General features: G+C 41.6%; 1 protein-coding gene across 3 annotated transcripts in view; it reads right to left on the reverse strand.

Moving 5' to 3' along the window:
• Positions 1-19,582, reverse strand: part of SCML2 (Scm polycomb group protein like 2) — a 74,155-nt gene extending 54,573 nt beyond the window's left edge. For 2 of the 3 annotated variants that reach the window (XM_071749071.1, XM_071749055.1), the window contains exons 1-2: positions 19,059-19,582; positions 6,117-6,224 (exon numbers count right to left, since the gene is read on the reverse strand). In XM_071749071.1, the coding sequence (XP_071605172.1) occupies positions 6,117-6,138 (22 nt within the window). In that variant the 5' untranslated portion in view covers positions 6,139-6,224; positions 19,059-19,582. Of the gene's footprint in view, positions 1-6,116; positions 6,225-18,137; positions 18,451-19,058 lie in introns of those variants that run through there. The other variant, XM_071749062.1, reaches the window with a different exon arrangement.
• Between the last annotated feature and the right edge of the window lie 690 nt (positions 19,583-20,272).

Below are 20,272 nucleotides of genomic sequence, written 5' to 3' on the forward strand. Positions count from 1 at the left end.
ATGCAGGAAAAGCTCTGAAGCAGACCATCTATCAGGAGTCAGAGGGCATGGAAATGTAAGCAAAGCAAGAGTTAAAGTAGCCCAGTGCTATTTTATCAAGCATCAACAAAGGATTCCTGAAGAGATTTTCTACTTTAGTCAACAGTACTCATGACGTTTCTTACTTTCATTTCTTACCAAACTCAAGCACCCAACATGAACATATGAAGCATGTATAAGAATACTGCTGTCTTCCTGCACCTCACAAAGGCTGATTTGCCAGCAAACCCATGTGTATGCCTGGCTGTGGCACCCACTGAGGATAATTGAGGCTGTCTAATAGATAGCGGAGGTTTGATAAGAAGCTGGATCACTTCTGGCAAGCGTTTAGTTTCTTCACTTTATTATAAACATGCAAAAACATATTTAAACCCAGATTAAATTTAAAGTAAAAACAGAATCCCAGACAATTTAATCCTGTTAGTAATACTAAAAACTTAGGCTACTGAATTGAAAGTCTCGCCTTTGGCACCAGCAAACACGTTAAATAATGAGAAGATAACTGGGGCAGAAAGGTATGAAACTGGGAAAGATAAAGATTAGAAGAACCGACAAATCAGTAAATGAACGAAAAAAAATTTTTTTACACAGGGCCTTTGACTACAAAGAATACTTCTCTTAGCTAGTAAAACTATTAGGTAAAGCAGTTTCAATCGTAATTTTCTACACTGAAACATACCTTTCCAACAGAGTTAGACAAAAGCAAGGCTGTTTTTTAGCTACTCATCAAAAATAGCTAAAGAGATTGCAAAAAAAGCCTCAGGAGATGGTACAATCCAAATACACTCGTCTCTTTTAAGGTACCTTAACTAATAACCTGACAGCTGCAATACCTACCACTTTTTAAAGACGGGTTGTTTGCCTCCTGATTCTTTCCATTTTTCTCTTTTTTAATATTCTTTGAATCTAAAAGACAAGATTCCATTACATATTAAATGTAATATTCACCTCATAACAATGTTCAGCTTAACACAGAATGCTTTCACACGGTATAAAATATGTTGTTCCAAAGACTGACTTTATTTTATCCATGTCAGTGCATAATCAAAAAGGTATTTATACTATAAACTTAATCCACATCATTTCTTTCAAAGTAGGAGTATGAAAAAGCAGAGATCTTGACTACTTTATGTTATCAAAATAAATCTAGTAGCAGAAAATGTAGTATTATTAGCTCCACAAAGAGCTAATAACAGCTTTACTTGATCTACAGGCAGTTTGAGATCCTTAAAATAACTAGATGTATTTTAAAATTTTATCTAGACCACTATGGACAGAGAAACATCAACAACAACAAAAACAAACCAAACAAACAAAAACCACTCTAAAAACATATTTCTGAGTTAAAGATTCTATACTCTATTTAAATTCTTGAATACTCAGATGCAAACTGCTACCTCAGAACTGTGAATAACCCCAATTATTTAAAAAAAACCAAACACTGGGAATAGCCTACCTTTTCTACCATTCTACTGCACACATGAAGTTTGTCATATTTCATTTTTGCCAGATTTCAGCATATGAGACACACAGAGGGGGATTGGGAAGCTAGAACAGAGAAGACAGAGGGAGGCAGTTCCACCTCCTTTTAGTCTTCAGACTTGCTTTTGACACTAATGGACTGAAACAAAAGCACAAATCAAATATGGCACTGAGCTGACAAATGAAATGAAAGTACGTTTTCAGATTTTTAAAAATTATCAAGCTCTGCATGGCTGAATAACTTTCTTGTTTGCAGATGCCTCAGCACAGGGAATGAAGCCACTCTCTGGGAAGGCACATGCCTCAGCTCACATCTTTGGCCACCCTAGTTAGCCTGACCTCTTACAGGTCATGGGATGGATCACTTGTACCAAAAGACTGTATTGGCAGCTGATTCTTGCATCCACTTGCAGTAAAATTCCTTAGCTATTGATTGGCTTACATTGGAAATTTTAACACTCCTAACCTAGAACTAGACATCTGGTGATCAAAAACACTTGAGACACAATGAGTTGTTCTGCATCGAAGATGCAGTATTTCTTTTATAGGTGTTTCTCTTTTATGTTTTCTACAAGCAAGGCTTTTCTTGAAACAGAGCACCCATGAGCAATGAGTGATGTTCATCACTTTTGCCCCACTTCTTTCATTATTTATTGAGGATTCACCATGTACAGCAAGAGCTGAATCATAACCATCTTCTGTCAGCAGTCTTCATATCCTCCACTGGTCAGTGAGGAGGGGCTAAGGCATCCACCTGGCTCTTCATGGGTAGGATGTGGTGCTCCTTGGCCAGGGCATAGCATAGCCCAGCAACCCCTCAAGGGCAGCCAAGCAAGGCTTCACCAGCCAGGGCCACTCCACCCTGGCCAAAAGCAGCTGGAAGGCTCCCAGTGAGCAGCCTCAGACATCCTCTTGGGATTGGGATGAGGCTGGGCCAGGACACAGGCCCATGGCTAGGCAGAGCAGGACTGTGAAGAGATGGAGACTGGGCAGGGCTCCTCCTGGCTGGTGGCCCCTCCTGGAGGGCTGATTTGGGGTTCTGGGATGTGGGAGCTACATACCTGCTGCAAAAGTATCACCTGTTTATCCTGAAGCAGGTATGAGGAATAACCAAGATCCTTTGAAAATGAAAAACAGAGCTATTTTTACTCCTTTACCTTGTCTTCTTTCTTGACTTACACACTAATTCTTCTGGAAAAAGAATGCTTTGAAACATTTTGTACATCACCAAAAGCATTTGACAGGTTCCCAAAGAAAAATCCTTACAGAGGTCAGCTTCAAAGAAATGCTTCTGGGTGATGCCCACAGAGCTCTGACCCCAGTGCTTCTTCAGGAGTAGGACTTTAACCCACACAGATGGACACCCTATCTTAGGCAGCAGATACCAGTGGGAACCCAAGAAGGGACATCAGTATAACTAGCCCAGTAACAGAGACAAGACAAGGACAGTATTTACCTTCTGCCACATACAGATGAAAATATATTTCATCTAGACTCTCTGAGACAGAACTGATTCCAGCTAGCTTTCTACTGGGAATGGTAATGCCTAGCACAGCTTCTTGTCATGTTCTACAAGCTCAGCTAGCCAGGCTTTCCACTAACAGTCATGGGACTGCCTCAGACATCAGGCTGGCAGCTTACAGAGTAGATGATTTCCCAACTACTTATTTCTGAAGAGGATATCCAACAAAGTCCCACATGAGAAACTTATTAAAGAAGCAATAACTGCTTCCTGTGAACACCCAAAGCTTGAAAGGACAGTCATGAAAGTCTATCTACCCCGCAGTGGCAGATTTCAAACAAGATGACAGCCTTTAATGATAAGAGACAGGTGAAAGAATGTGAAAAACTGAAGCCTGGACACCAGATGAGTTCTGGCTGACAACCACCACCCAAATTCTTTATTTCCTATATCCGCCAGGTTTAGTGCCTATCCCACAAATACCACAGCAGATACAAATGATCTCACACATTTTTCTTATCAGACATCGGAAGACTATGAAAACAAGAAGAGATGAAGACATTAGGGAGAGGAAATGGATTCCTCAATAGCAATTTAAGTATTTCATTTGCATCTTCATTCATAATAAACCCAAAGCACTGTCACTATCGCTTGTTTTTTGATGGCAATAAATCTTTTCTTTAAAATGCCCACGTAAAATTCACCCAGCACATGCAGAAGCATAAAAAAAAAAAAAAGTCTGAATAAAACGAAGATTGTTCTCAAAGGCTCCCTTTGCTTTTATGCATTCCAGCCCTCCATGTCAGGAAGACCATTACAAAGCTGGAGTGTTTTGTCTAAGCAGATGAAAAGCTAGTAGTAGTAAGAATTATTACCCTGTTTTCACATGAGTTGAATTGATTATCTACCTTCCTCTTTTCATAAAGTCCATTTTTAAAGAGACAAGTTTGAGTTTAGTTTCAATTGTAAAACACAATGGTTTAGATCCTTTGACAAAACATGGACAAAAATTAAATGCTGCTACTGTGGAATTAATCACATGCTACTCAGCTTTTTTTTTAAAAAAAAAAAAGCAAGGAATGGGATATCATTTTCAGATAAATTGTTTAAAATTTATCAATACATGTAAGTATATAGAGAGCCTATATATTCACCATGTAAATACGTATACACATTTAGCCTGTAATACATATAGGCTAAATACTTACAAAACCACGTGAAGGATTTTTTCTTCTTGTAGCAAGATCAGAAGACAGCATATACTGAGATTACAAAAGCAGCATATTCTGTTGCACACTAACAGTTTTTCTACATCACACTTCATAAACTAAAACAGTAGACACAAAACAAGATTAGAGTAGATATAACATAGTGCTTTCCACATGTTTATATTACTCCCACCATATCTGTAATCACAGAATATTTCTGCTGATAAGATTACCCAACAGAACACAGACAAGAGCAACCACATCTATCATGCAAGAGATGAGAGACCAGGAAGAAACCAGACAAAACTACCTCGATTGGCTTATGAATGTGACCAAAAAAAAATTACAATCAGAAAACACACACCTTTAGAATATAAAGTCTGATAAAGATAATCCTGGTGAACAACATATAATCTCTCTCATAAAATCCCAAGATGAACTCCAGCTTCTTGTCCAAAATGCTTTGAAAATTTGCAAAGCCTCTTTCTGGGAATAGTTAAACATTCAACAAACAAGATGACTGCTTTGTCTGCATGCTGAGCAAGCTCCACCTCTGTCAACAGTATTAGTTTTTACCACAGGATGGTGTGGAGACACAATGTATCATCTTCTAAGACTTGATATTTGCTTGCTGATGGGGGAAAAGCAATTCACAGCCATGCTTTTGAGATTTCTGCAGCTATTTCTTAGCCACCTTGAAGTCTTCTAACTCTGCTGGGTGTTCAAAACATGATAAGAAACCACTTTTCCCAAAGAAACTCATTGTCTCTTCCCAATAGATATAAAGTATCTTTGGGTCACAACAAGATACACTTTTCTCATGTCACACATTTATCTTGAGATGAAGTTCATCAGCATAAACCCAAGACTTAACCACTGCTCAAGAAGGGGCCTTCTTCAGTCCCTACCACACAGGGCTTGAAGCACCTTCCAGCTACTTTCACCAAGCCTCAGTGCACACAGCTGAGCACAGCAAGACAGAGTGAATATGAAATATCTCCTTTCCCTTCTTTTTGTGCTTCCCTAGCAGGGTTATTATCTTCATCTGCCCAGAACAGCATGTCTCTTTATTGTATTTAAACAACAGCCATGCAGAAAACCTACAAGAGAAGGGGAAAGACTTCCTTCCATAAACTCTTGGTGCACCAATTAAATGGATGACTCCTGCCATTACAGAAAATCCATTATAGCAGAAGACAATGATTTACCAAGGGAGCACACAAGCACATAAAGCAGCTAGGGCTGAAGGTGGAAAACTCAAGGAAAATACAGAAGTATTAGCAGCCTTTTATGGGGGAGGACTATCCATTTGAAAAGCAGCAGCAACCTGGTTTCAGACAGTGGGACTTTTCCTCTTCACATTCTCTTTGTTTCAACAACCCAAAAACCCTTGCTGCTTCTGAAGTCTCACTCTGATTTTAGCACTTAACTCACATTAACTTCTGCAGATGTGACACAGCAGAAGTCACACCTTGATAATACACTGCATTTGTGAATTGATTTCTTTAAAAATGCTTGGTTTATCTTCAAGAGACAGCTGCTAATGTCATACATTGTGAAAAACCTGATTCCCTGTACTACTCAGGTATGGACCCATTAAATTATATGCAGCTACAGAATAAAGAAATACGTTTTATTTAATATCACATCTAGACACATTCTTCAATTTTAGAGCAGCATAATGGCCTCAGGACTGTCAAAATTGCTTTGGTTGAACTTTCAGAACTCCAGAATGAGTCAAATTTAGAATACTTTCTCTAAAACAACAAGAAGTTTGAACTTACCTGTATTCAGTATGTATCAAGAACTATCTTCTTTAATCTAACAGTATAGTAATTGTCAAGTATTATTCTACCACATCCAAAAAGAGAATTTAGCAGCTTCCCTATTTTCTTTACTCTTTTATAAAAGCTACCAGGCCTTACCTTTAGCTGCTGTTCTCCCCATGGTAACACTTCTGTGATCTTCTGTCTCACAATAAAAAGGCTGAAGTTGAAAGACCAGTTAATTCTTCCTTTCAGCTCAACAGTTTCCTGTGGAGTAGTAACACAACAAGTTAGGGGGGAGGCTGTTGTTGGGGTTTGGGTTTTCTTTTTTTTTTGGAAGGGAGGATTTTTTTTCTATTGGTGTATAATTATCTTGCTGCTTTTAAGTTACAAACATTTAACAAACTATGCATAGAATAACAGTGTGTAAACATCAGATCTATGAAAGTAGCATGCATACAGAATCCAAACTTTTAATCCATTGTTTTAGACAGTTCATTGTATAATGATTTGCATTTTCTGTGGATTTCTGATACAAAGAAAGATATAAAATGTGCTTTATTTCTTTTTTTCCCTGGCAATTGTTACTGAGAAATGAAAGAAAGGCTTCTATATGAAACCTGCTCCTTGTGCCTGACTTCCAGAGTTAAACAATCATCCATTTAAAACACCTCTGGGTAAAACACATTATCTTGCTGAACTACAGTGGAAGGGGGAACAAAACACTGATGTTAGAGATCTAGACAAAAGCCCAAGTGCTCACTGATACCCCTGCCCTACTCTCTTTGCAACAGAGCACAGGAAACCTCTTAGGGGAACACTGACTGCAGATAAAAGCAGAGAGCCATATTCTTATAGGATTTAGAAACTAGAAGGGCTAAATTACTTAATCTATTCTAAAACAGCATAAACAAATTATTTTTGTGTGTGTTACTGTGATTTTCTACTCCAGAATCTTTTTTTTTGAACTTTGACCGTGTTCACTTCAAGTCAAACCCATTTGAATCTTTTAGCCGCAAAGAAACAAAGCCAGCAAGTTGATGATCCTTTTCCATTAACTGTTCAAGTGATAAGAAGTAAAAATCAATTCAAATTTCTGAATTGTCTTCTTTGATCATTTCCTTTCTAGGAACCCCCATGAGGCCATCGGAATTTCTTTAATCTTATAGCTTCATACTAAAAAATCAAAATAAATTACACATACATATTGCATATAACAACAGAGTTGTCATACAGCTGAGTGTTTTCCTGAATCTGTGACATTTCAGTGAAATCTCAAGGAACTTGCACACTATGGTGATGGATGGCACAATGAAAACTTTATATAGTGCAATTCCCATGGCTAAAACTAATTAAATACGGGTTTAAAAATGTCAGTGACTGAAGAAATCACTTAGTGTGTGTGCATGTGCTCTCTGTGTGAACAATCCAGTTTTTAAAAAAATAAAAATCTTAGGATTGCAACTTAAAAGCAGTTATTAATAAAACTCAAAACTAACATGAAAGAAGCAGGGCTTGCTACACAATAGCATTCATAGCATAAGTGATCATCAGGATTAAGAACAGAAATCCTTTTAAGCCATCAAATAAATTCGTAATACTTGATGCTTTTTGTAGACTCCCCCAAAAATTCAAAGCTTTTCCACTGCAAGTAATAAATCATGAAAGGTGATGCAGAGTCAAAGTAACTGCTTTTACAGATTACTTTAAAACAGCGCATGGTTTTTATCTTTTTGTTCCAAGTACCAGATTGCACTTGGTGCAGTAATAAAGATTCCAACCCCGCAGTGATAGTCATCAAGTTTAGCACAACCGGAGCATCTGTCAGAACATAAAAAGGATTCCAGCTTTTCATTAGCTTGTGTTGTACCAGATAGGCTATTTTACAGCATGCCCACCAGCCTGTTAGAAAATATAAAGCAACTAAAAGTTCTGAAAGCACTGCCTGAAACAGAGCAATCACAACGGTAGAAATACAATCTATTGTAATTTCTAAGAGGAGCTACTTAAAACTCAGTTACACCTACAGCATTCAATGTAAGAGCCACTGTGAAATTAGCCTGCAGATAGTGGTGCTTGTCACAGAAAATGTACGAGAATGGTAGTTCTTAGGCACTATCAACCACTACATTCTGCCGCACAATAGGGAAGTGAGCATCAGTTACCTCCTGAACAGAGTGTGGTCAGTCTGAAACCAAGATAAACTTCTTTTGCAGGGGCAGACTTCGCTACAGCTTTCCATCACCTCACATAATTAAGGAGCAAACCATAAGGCAGTTATGGCCTTTGCTAACTAAGACATCTTACATGTCCATCTTACGTGTCCTCTTACATGTCCCTCACCACCGACAGCCTGACACAACGCACAGCACACCCGACACAAAAGAAAACCATAAGCAAATGCAGGGCAGAAAACTCCAGAGACATTTTGGCAAAATTATGTAGAAAGGACCAGAGCTCAAGGCATTCTTCTATGTGCACCTCAGCAATCAATACAAGTTAGCAAAACGGAAAGCTGAAGTTAAGAAATTAATCTAGTGGCTTCTGGAAATGAAAGGGGGAAATAAAACAAAACAAGGACAGGAATACAGGAGCAAACAGAAATGCAATGGCAAGGCAGAAGCAGAATGGCTTAAGGATACACAAAGTAGTAGAATGAAAACCAAAGTTACAAAACCCAAGCTAAGCATAGTGATTTTCAGTCATGAACAGAAAATGCTCAAAACTGACCAATTTAGGAATGGAAACAGAACCTATACTGTACACCAAGAAGACACTATTTGCTAATTTAAAAGCCAGAGAGGATCTCTACACTCATGAACTGTGTTATTCAAATCACTTGCAGATCAACTAATTCTGTAAGCTGAATTTTATTCTTTCACTGACTAGGTTCCTTTACATTAGTTACTTTTTAAAAAAATCAGATGGAAAGCATTCATCTGCCTCTAATTCTTTACTGAAGTTTTTATTGTTAATCCCCAAATCACTTCTACTCGCCAACTCCCACTGAGTGAGCCTTTTGTCAGAAAGCAGTATATTAGTAGACAAGCCTAAGCCTTCATCCTCCCCTAACTGCTCCTACATGATACTAGGAGTCAGAAAACAGGATGGAAAACATTTTTCCTGTCTAAATTCGCTCTTCTCATTTTCACAGAATTACTCAAAGGGCACGTATTACTGTATTTCAAAGAAACGAGTATTCCTCAGAAAATGTCAAAACCATTCTGTTTTGCCTGCTACACATCTCCATTGTCCTTCTCACTGTAAGCCAGGCACTCAAGTAAGCTGAATGTCCTGAAAAAATCATGCATATTTTGGGCTTCTCAGTGCAAGTCTATATTGGATCATGCACACTTGTAAAAATTCACAACACAGAACTATGGAGATCAATATAACATTTAAAAGAAACCTAAGTAACCAGTGACTAAAGGCCCAGTACCCTCCAAAAAGATTAAGATTTTTTTTGTCAATGACACTGCATCTCAGGCTCAGAGGTAAGACAGAGACACCAATTTTATGAGTACTTAGCTTTTTGATGCTAACTCTAGTATAAATGCAGTAACTCAGACCTCCTTGTCATCCTCATAGAAGGAAGGGACAGTCACCACTAGGCAGCCTCTGCTGGATGAGGACTGATACATACAGATACATACTGCAGAGGAGGAAGCTCAAAAAGCATCCACTATGAAGCACTGGTTAAATTCTCCCATTTTTAGCTTGAAATGCAGGTAGACATTTTTCAGGCTCAATCTGAACACGGAGCTATACTTGCCCCTCTCTACCTTCAATTTTTTTTCTTCTACAAATCCTGCCAGATCAAATTTCCACAGACGAAGGGAGAAAAGAATTATGTGTAGCTTGAACAGCAAAACCAGTTACAGGCAGAGAATAGGTGCAATGTAAGCAAAGAAATATCCCCTCCAATTCTTACATCTGTCCAAGTCCTACATTTGCTCTCACCACCAGCACTCCCATCCTGCTGGCTTTTACTATGAAAGAGTTACCAGTTACAACTGCTGGGCCAAGCATCACCACCCTTCCATCACATCCAAGGAGCATTACCACTCCTTGCCTCCTCCTTACCATTTGTTACTGCCAAGATCCCTTCAAAAAAAGGACCTGCACAGCCTCCCCCCCTCCATGGACCAACACACAATCCGGCAGCAGCAGCAGTTCCCACTCCAGCTTCCTCAAGAAAGTAACAGGCACCAGTCACTTCCCGAACAAGTGGAACTTTTTTTGAAAGTTAACTGCATTCCTTCCAAGTTATTCTTCATGAATCTAGAATATTGGTTTCTTAAAAGCTAACCAACTGTTCATCTGTTATCTCTTAAATTAAAGATGAACTTTACGTTTTTTTCACAAGTCTTTAAGGGTCTGAAAAAGAAGGCAAATAAAAAGAGCATTTCTGTGGCACACAGTACTTCCAAGACCCATTGAAAATTTACTTTTTGGCAAGTTACCTACTACCTGGACTCATTTAGTATACTTGACACAATGAAATCTACTTCCTTATTTCTGTAATAGATGGAAAAACCATACTGTGGCACCATGATAGAAAAGTAAAACCTCAAAGGCCAAAAGAAAAAAACACTTGCATACATAGAAGATTACAAAATGTAACACAAGCTTTGTAGTTGTAAAATGAATATTATTTTGCATTACATGTATATGCTTTCAAAACAAAACAAAGATCAGGTCTTCTTTCTTTTATGCACACAAACATATAATCAGTTGGTGTTCTGACAAGAAATTTGATCTAAGCTGGACTCTCTTTAAGTTCACATTCTTAAAAAAAAAAAAAAAAAGTTAAATTCTTTCAAGGAAAGGAAACCAGACTTCCGTGTTTTCACATGGAAGAACTTCTAATAAGTTGGTATATGTCAACACCTCTACTCATTGATAAAAACAGAGGTAGAAGAGATAGGATTTTGTCAAATTTACAGGCTTTCAAAACAACAGATATTAGCTAGCCATGTCTACTATTACAACAACTAAGAAAGTAAGAAAGTCACCAACAGTGTACTGCTCACTATTTATGAAGTGATTAGCATAAACAAACTTTTAAGCTGTCAGCAGTAAAATACTGCCCGTAAATGTTCTGCTCTGTCTCCAGGTAAGTTTACGATCTGCTTTACAATATAAGCAACTGTAATTACAATAAGTCCTACATTTCAAGACTACAAAAATCTCCCTGAACTCTCAAACCATATTAAGCATATTATTCAGCACAGAGCAAGGCATTGTGTCTTTCAAAAAGGAGCACTAACATGGTTTAGACCAAAGACTTGTCCCAAAAATTCCTGAAACAAGAAAAACTTTTAAGTTAGAACAGCTGAAAAGTGAGGTCTCCAAATTAAAAAGCAGAGCTTGTATCGACACACAACAAAAACAATTTATGTCACGTAGATTCAACATTAACTAATTTGACAGTAATTTTAAAAATTCAAGTTTAGAGCTGCTCTGTGGCTACCAGTGGAAAATAGCGTTTCTCCTCTTACCCCCCTCCTCATCCTGCTTTAAAAGTCAGAAGATGTGGGGTTGTAAAAACCTGAAAAAGGAAATGGTATGTGTGAAGTCAGCAGCTCAGCAAAGCGGCTGACTGGCCATTAACAGCTTTAAATATTCTTAAAATGCCAGTCTTCCCACATGAAAGGGTATTTTAATGTTATATAAAATAAATCATCAAAAATATAGCTCCCAGTGCTTACATTTCTATCTTAAGTGTAACTGTCAGTTTTAGTAGTTTACTAGTATATATTTACAGTAGCACAAGAGTTCGACAAATTGTTTAAACATTTTGGAGAATTCAGTTCACTGAAACACCTCTGAGCTATTTTCCACTTCCCCCTTCAAGCCTGGAGTACTCTTCCTGAAAACATTCATCATCATTACTCAACCTGGCTTTGTTCAAATGGCTAATTCAAATTTCTTTCATAAAGCCAACTAATTAAATTATGCAGCAGAAAACCCAAATAATTTTGAATGGTTAGCACTGGCTAAGAGCTACATATCTGCACGAAATTCTCTCCACACAGATATATCTCCTCTGCCTTCAGCTCAGCCTCCCTTGACACAGAAGAGAGCTTGTGAACTATTTGTTCTGTGAGGCACTGAGCATACTTTCAGCACAGTGTAAATACAGCAGGTAAGGGAGAAAAGAAATTGCTGTTGCAAACATAGTAAGAGATGCCCAGATTATCTAGAGAACTCTGCAGAGAATTTTCTGTGCTTGTCTTTGGCATACAACAAGTAATACTACCAGCTTTAAAAGCAGCAGTCAGAGAGAGTATGTGTACATAAGTGGACAAGGGGGAAAAAGACAAGCAGAGAAGGGATGGCGGAAAAGGGATTTTACAGCCTCTTAAGCAGCTTTGGCTTCCTCCCACCTACACTGCCTCCAAACTTGAAAAGGACTGTGAAAGCCCAGTTCAGATACGATCTAATAGAGCCCAATCCACATACCACATTACGGGTAAATATCCCTGTGGTCCAGATTTTTTAAGCATCTAGAGAAACGCATGCACTTTCAGCTTGATGCAGAAGTCAAATAGGGCATACAATTTATTTATTTTTCACACCGAAGGCATGTAGAGTAGTCTTGGGACATTTCTGCATCAGATCTGTCTGCTGGCAGCACTCCAGGTGGAGTCACCTTGTTCCAGACCAACACACTTGTCCCTCTTTGCTTCCACTCAATGCCAGCAGCAACAAACCTCTGCTATCACTTTCTTCCAGTGTTTGAAGTATCCATTTCAGTCCCTCCACTTCAGAATCCAAATGACACAAGGCTGCCTGGGACTCCCTGCTGCAGTATATTAACAAAGACAGAACTTGCCTCACTGCATCAATCCGCTGTTGCAGCACACCAGAGTACCCTGGCTTCTACAGAGGAACAACTACATGTTCACATACTGGTGTCTCATCAGGGCACAAATTCAAAACAAGCAGAACTAAATAAATCCTTAATCCTGACAGTTCCCTCTTCCAAGGGATGTTTCTGAAGGGAGAAAACCCCAGAGGGTTGTGGGTTTTTTTTCTGCTTGCAGTCTCCAGGCACACCTACATCCCTGCACTGGGCTCACCTGTGTTGCTGGTACAACAGCTTTTGTTTTCCAACTTCTCATTTCTCTAACTAAAAAGAAAAACACTTTTATAAACCCCTCCCACGTGGGAAGGGTTTCCCCACTCAGTATCCTCCACTCAGATACTGCCATAAATGTTTGTCCATCAAACTGGACAAGCATTCATAAGGACCACTCACTGCTGCTAGACATTTCTGCAGCTAACACAGTGCTAGAACTAGACAGCTGCAAATGCTCAGATGTAGTATTTGCTGCACTCTTCAAATATGGAAAAAGGCAAAAAGCCAAAAGCATTGAGAACATCCACAGCAAGCCCATATTTCTCTTACCCACTTCCCAGAACAACTTTCCAATTATAAAAATAAAAAATGGGTGAAACAGCATATAACAGGGCAACCACCTTCACCTCTTCCTCGGCATGGCTGCATAGATGTCACTGGCTGTGTGCAGCTTGAGCTCAGGGACAGAGCCAGAGCATCTCCCTTTCTGCTACTTCTAAAGATCACGTCATTGGAAGTGATCCCCACTCCCTCCTCCATCCAGTGCTTACACCATTAAGCACCAGAGACTATTCAGACAAGTACCTAGATAGCATTTTCCTACAACAAGCTGGAAAAAAAACAGTAAATTACACCAAACATACCAAAGTTTTCAGCTATTTGTAACACTGTTTATTTTGTGATTAAAACAAGTACATATCTTCTGACCTGTCCAGAAATCAAAGTTCTGCCTCTTCATAGCAATGCAGTGCAGGGTGTACACACAAGAGATTTGGTATGAGAAGTGCCATCAAATATGCTACATACAAATATGCACTTACAATCCCCAAGACCCTAACAGATGATAGTGACAATAAGGAGTTCTACCAGATTAAGCAGCCCTTTCACGTTCCTCCATGTTCAAGACTCACTTTTACAAACTGTGCTTTTTAAACAGGCTTTTAAAAGTGCCCCAAGGATTGCACTCCTTCCACTAAATCTTTCTGCATTAATCTCTGATAGATTCCATACAGTACATAAATAGTAGCACATGCTTCATTTTAGGTATGCACCTCATTAAAATGGTGCTACCCTCTCATAGGTTTTATAAACTTCAGATGCTCCCTGAACTAATGTATGCTAGAGATGATGAAAGGCTCAACCTCATCTTTGCCCTACACTAAAAGGGGTATCGTATTACCTTGAGAAGACAACAGACCTAGATTTCCATCAAAGAAGTTCAAACCTTTCATGAGAAGACAGAATTCCCTTGGTATCTTAAATATTTGACCTGATTTGTGAAGCTGAAGGTCTAGAATCAAATTATTTAACCAGGATACCTACCTTTAATGCACTGTCATACTTGGCTTAAGATTTCCTCTGTAGCTGCACAGAAAAAATACCAATTGTGGGTAACATAAGCAGTCCAAAACACCATTTGTTCTGAAGCTACATATTTTATTCTAAGAAATTTTTAAAAAAGGAGTACTTTAGGAATAGTTTGGATATAAGATACACAGGCAACATCTTCTCTGTGGACCAGAAGGGCTACCCTCCTGCTAAAACAAATGGACGGACACTAAAATGCTGCTAAGAGTTTCAGTATTTCAGAAAGACTTTGGAGGTAATTCTGAAAGCCAGGAAGAGAGTACATGGAAGAAACCCAGTAAGCACACACTTAATATTGCACCAACTTGGATCCAAAATGATCAGCTACTACCCCTAAAGCAGGTGCCTTTGTTACAGTCCAGAACTATGAATCAGTCGTGAATCCCCAGTGCTGAAAAACGAGAGACATGTAACTCACCTTCACAAAGAAGCAGTGAATCCTGCTTCAATCCATTTAAATCTAAGATAAGAAAATACTGGATTTCTTTGGTCCTATTCCAAGGATGTAGAAACTAATGCAGTTACTTTCTGGAACAGAGATCTTGGGAGGAAAGCTTTCTCAGCCCTCTTCCCTCAGCCCCTGCTGCCTACACACATCAGGTCTGCTGGCAGGTATGTAAAGCACACACATAAGAGAACACGATTCACCCAGAAATATACTCTTAAAAGAGACTACTATTCATTTAAGGACTTAACTGCTTCATTTTTTAGAGGATTTACCTGAAGCAAATTCCCTCTCCACTTCAGACATCATAAGCAAAGCTATCATACACAGTACCACATGTACTTCACCACTACCAGTCACTGCTGCAGTGCAAAAATAAACTTCACTGCATAAAACCAATATAAAAGCTTCCTACCACTACACCAAGATATCACCAAATTACAGAAGCCTTGAACCTTAAAAGAAGTCTTCAAAGGTGGCATACAAATTGTAATAGTAAAACAGTGTAATGTATCAGAACACAAATCACAGTAAAAATGAGTCTTTCACCAGATCATTTTGGAATGTTAACAAATACTCTGGGACTTCAAATTACACCAAGCCAACTGCCAGTCAGAAGTATTTGCAAAAATATCAGGACTACTACATGTAAAGAAAACACCTGTAACATTCCAGCACAAATAATTTTCTGTTTCTGTTGTTTCATATTTACAAGTTGTTCTACTGAGCCTCAACAACTATATATGGGATTTTCTGGCTTTTCCCGTTTGTTAGAAAAATCTCAGGCTTCTGGGCTGATTATGTTGCATGTCTTGCACTTCAAGGAACACAACCACATAGTCCTTTTACATTTAAGATTTTAATCTCTGGAAGAAGTAACCATGAGAAGGCTGGGTGCCTAGGGCTATTTCTTTCAAATGGGAACACACAGAACTTTAAATGCCCCACAGATGGAGAGGTCAAGGAGTTGGTTAACAGTCTCCCTTGTGTAGACTACTTTAAGCAGTGTCCCGGGCTGTACCTCTAGTTTGTTCTACTAGAAATACAACAGAAGACTGTCAAGTGCTATTTTCAAAGTTTATCTTGAAGCATGCAAGAGTAAGTGTGTATTTCACCCATCCTTGTTTGAGGCAGATGTGTCCAGATGAGCAAGAAAGCCAGATGCCATGTTCTGGACAGTTACTGATAAATATAATTTCCTGTTTATAATGTTATTTAATAACAAGGGATAATTACTGTGAATTTAATTTCTTCCTGTACATCCACTTCATTATGGAACAATTGCAACAGTTAAAGGAGTAAACTGGGCTCTCTCAAAGCTCACAATCCCACTGGAATAGTAAGAAAAGAATGAGACAAAAGCATGAGAAAGACACCTGTGGACAAAGGGCAGAAGGAGCTATTGGTGTTTGCTTCAAGTTTTTTCACCTTCTCTCTTCCTCAGTTAAGCCACAATGTTGTTTTATACACAACTTTCCAACAGATATTGGAGTAAATACTACACATTTCACTCTAGTGAAAATTACATTAAATTTGGTTTTATAAAGGAAACACTCTCTGATGCCTCTTTTGAACTGAGGCAACCAGCCCAGAAAACAATGCCTCTGCCTCATGTGAGCACAGTAACTGGACACAGCAAGGACAGATGCGGCAAAGGAGAGGAAAAAACCCAACAAAACAAACATCTGCACATTCAAAACAAGAATATACAAAGTCTAAGGAAACATATTTTAGAGGACTGTCATTGCTTCCTCCCTGAACCTGCCTACATCAAGATCAATGTTTAACATAGGACCAAATTTTAAGAACAATTGACACATTTGTGTACCCACATAGCTTCTAATTAGTGTGAAAGCAGTTTATATTTGCAGCTGTAACACATAATCAAAAAGCTAGCATTTGTTTTTTTCTGAATCTTAACTTTACAATGCAAATATAATACCAAGCAGCATGAAAGATATTACACAACTAGTACCACATTATCACTGAAAAATTATTATATATTTACACCAAAAAGAAAACTATCGCATCAAATCCACTTGCTGAGTTTCAAACAAAATCAGTAAAGATTACTTATCAAGCCAAACCATTTTATGATTCTAGGATTACTTTTGTATTCAAAACCGGACCATGTTAAAGTTAAAAGCCATACAAGTACTTCCAGGTCTCAACTTCAGTTTTACCAGATATTCTTCCCCGTTTTCTCCTGCTTGCATTTCTGTTAAACTTCTCACCAATAAAGTAGAGAATTGTCCTCAACGTGCTTTTTCTGCACATCAATTCAATACCATCCTTAAATAGTACTTACGTTTTATGATACCCTAAAGGAGAAAACCAGCTCCCCCTGCCCTCAAGCACACAGCCTGGTTGTACAAGTAATTTCTCCTGACAGACTGCCAGCAAACTCTCTCACATGGGCTGCGGGCTGCTGCAATCTGAGCAGCACTTGGTGGTGGCCCGTGGAGGTCCAGAACACCACATTCACTCCCCTGCTTATTAGCTGATGTTACTATGACAGCTTAAAATGTAAGAGTAACACAGCAAACTTCCCTGACATTACTCTTCCCATCCGCACACACGCCGCAGTTGTTACTGACCTTCAGTGATTGCCTCGCTATCTCTGCCACTTCCAAACACTAAGGTGCAGTATGAAAGCTTTCAAAATCCAAAAGTTTGACTGCTACTCTGAATAATAAAGAAATTCATAGCCAGTCAGATTTCAAGAGCTGTTTATAAGTCAGATACTGGACGGTCGGAAAAGCTACTATCAAATGTACAAAGTCTATGTTTTTTAAGTTTTAATCACCAAAGATGCTAGAATATGTGTAAGTCACATGTCTACATTATTAGAACTCACTAAGACAGCCGCATTACACCTCTTTGTTACATGCTTTCAGGTTATTTTTTGCTACCTCCTATACCCTAGTCAGTGAGAAACAGCAAATAACTGTAGGTTTCAACTTTAAATTGCAGTAACAAAATATTTTTAAAAAACACTTAAGCAGTGCCTATTTCTAAAGAACAACTGAGCCTAAAGTTTAACTGGAATATGAGTTTAATTACTACAGCACTGCAACCTGCTTTGCAGTTTTTCCCAGCAACTAAAGGCAGCAATGATGCACAATACAGTAAGAACAGAACTTTTCATTCCTTTCTGTATGTACTCAGTTGAACTGTAAGGAAAACGCGAACGGTGCCGCGGGGAATCGCAAGCCAGCAAGTGATACCCCCCCGGCCACCCTTTCCCCGCATAGTCGTTCAGGAGCACCCCCGACCCCCTTACCGAATACAAGGAATTCCGCTTCGAATTACGGAATTTCTAAGCCGTATCCAGCTATTTTCTGGCTGACAACCATTTCACAGGACCTGGCCAGCCTCAGCAGTCGCCAAGCAGAAAGGAGCGGGGCAAGCGCTGCCCCGCCGTACAGTCCCACCGTCCCGAATAGGAGGGCGCGGACCCACCACCCCCGCCGCCGCGGGTAGAGGCAGCGGGACCGCCCCGGCTAGGGGAGGAGAGGCGTGTCCTGCCCGCTCTCCTGTCAAACACCACCCGCCGCTTGCCCCGCTGCTCCGGCGAAAGGCAGGGAGCGGGGCCCATCCCGGGCTCAGCCCCGCCACGGAGGCACCGGCGGGACGGGCAGCGTCCATCGCTCCGCCGCGCAGCTGCTCCGGGCCTCTCGGGGACCTCCTGCGCAGCCTTTGGTCGCCGGGGCTCCTGCTGCTTCGGAGCCGCCAACCTACCCCCCAGGAGAGCTTTGTTGATGGTGGGAGGCAGAGCAGCCCCGCTCCGATCATTCTTGCCCGGGCAGCGGCTCCTTCCCCGCTGCCCCTGCTCCAGAGAGCGGCGGGGAACGGCGGAACCCGCCGTACTGGGAGTCGAGCCCGCCGAAGTGGGAGCGGGCAGATCCGAGAGGCCAGGACGCGGCAACCGAGCACAGGGTTGCCCCGGGCGGACAGGCTGCAGCCTCCAGCGCGGCGAGGCTGGCGGAGGGCTGCAGACAGAGACACCCCGAAAAGAAGGAAAAGGAGAGGGGCCGCGGCTGCTCTCCTTCCCCTACGGCGCTCGGCGCGGCCACGGTGGGCGAAGGTCAGATTGGGAGCCCAGGGAAAAGGCACGACCCCCGCCTCGCCTCTCTTTTCTCCCCTTTCTCTCCCTGCTCCTCCCTGCCCCGGCGCTGCGGGAAGCGCCGCCGCCGCCACTCACCGGGCGAGACGTGGGTCCCCAGCCTCCCCCGGTGACTCCCGCGCCTGTCAAGCGGTTCAAGCCGTCGCCGCCTCACGCCGCCGCCATCTTCTGGGGGCGCCGCGCATGCCCGGCAGCGGCACCGGGGGCGCGGGCCTGCCCCCCACCGCCCCCCTTCCGCTCCGCCGCGGGGGGAAGCGGCGGCGGCAGAAGAGGTGGGGGCGGTGCGGTGCCGGGATAGCGCATGCCGCGGGGCCCTGGGTTGTCGACATCTGGGCACCTCGCCCATACCTGTGGGGAACTGACCCGTTCGACTCGGCACGTTAGGGACCGAACCGCCCCGTCCGGAGGGGCCGAGAAGCGGCTTCGAGCGCAGGCACAGCCGGTCTCGCCCCGATCGTTCCCCTCCGCTGCTTTTCCGCGGTCCTGCGGCGTTCAAACCCAGCGCCTCTCAGGGTGAGGGGATCGCCTGGCTCCCCTGCAGCCATCTTGCGGTGGGGCAGGCGGCGGCCCCCGCCCAGCTCTCCTTCGCCTCCCGTCTCCGGGACAGCGGCCGCTGGGGTCTTCCCCCCCGAGGCCCCCCCATCCCCGGCCGCCGCACCCGCACATCTCTCCGTCCCCGGGATGCGGCGGGAAGGGTTGGAGCGCGGCGAGGTCTCGGCTGTCGTGCTCCCCGGGAGCCGGACCGCCTTGTGAAGTGGGGGGAAATTGCCCCACGGCAGGTGCTGTGTGGAGGAAACAGCGGTGCGAAGGAGTAGACGTGTGGAAGATGCGTGAGGGACCAACGAGGCAGGGATTCCCGCTAGGAAACGGGAGGCACCCGGTGCGATGCCTTACAGACGCACCTCTGGTTGCCGGCAGCCGTATCCGTGCGTGCTACCTGCCCGTCACTGTCAAGGTTCGCACACTGAATTAGCTGACCGCAACCGTATAATGCGTTTTAAAATCGGTGCGCATCGACTTCAGAAATTTTACAGTTACAAGATGTGTAAAGAGTTGGAAAGTCCCTTCCTGCGTTTTTTTAGGGGAGGGTACATTGCCAGTTTGTAAGCTCTGGGTATTCTAGTTCAGCCCCCAAGAGTTGTGGAGGCATAATTTAGATCAAACTGGTGAGAAATCGTCTCTTAAATACTACCAACGTTGGGGGGTTTCAATGTTGGGGGTTTTCTTCGCTGCTTGCATCCCTTGAAAGTGAATTTTTTAATTCAAAACCAAACTAATGTCATGAGAGTGAG

This window comes from Heliangelus exortis, chromosome 1 (genome assembly GCF_036169615.1).
Source record: "Heliangelus exortis chromosome 1, bHelExo1.hap1, whole genome shotgun sequence".
NCBI lineage: Eukaryota > Metazoa > Chordata > Aves > Apodiformes > Trochilidae > Heliangelus > Heliangelus exortis.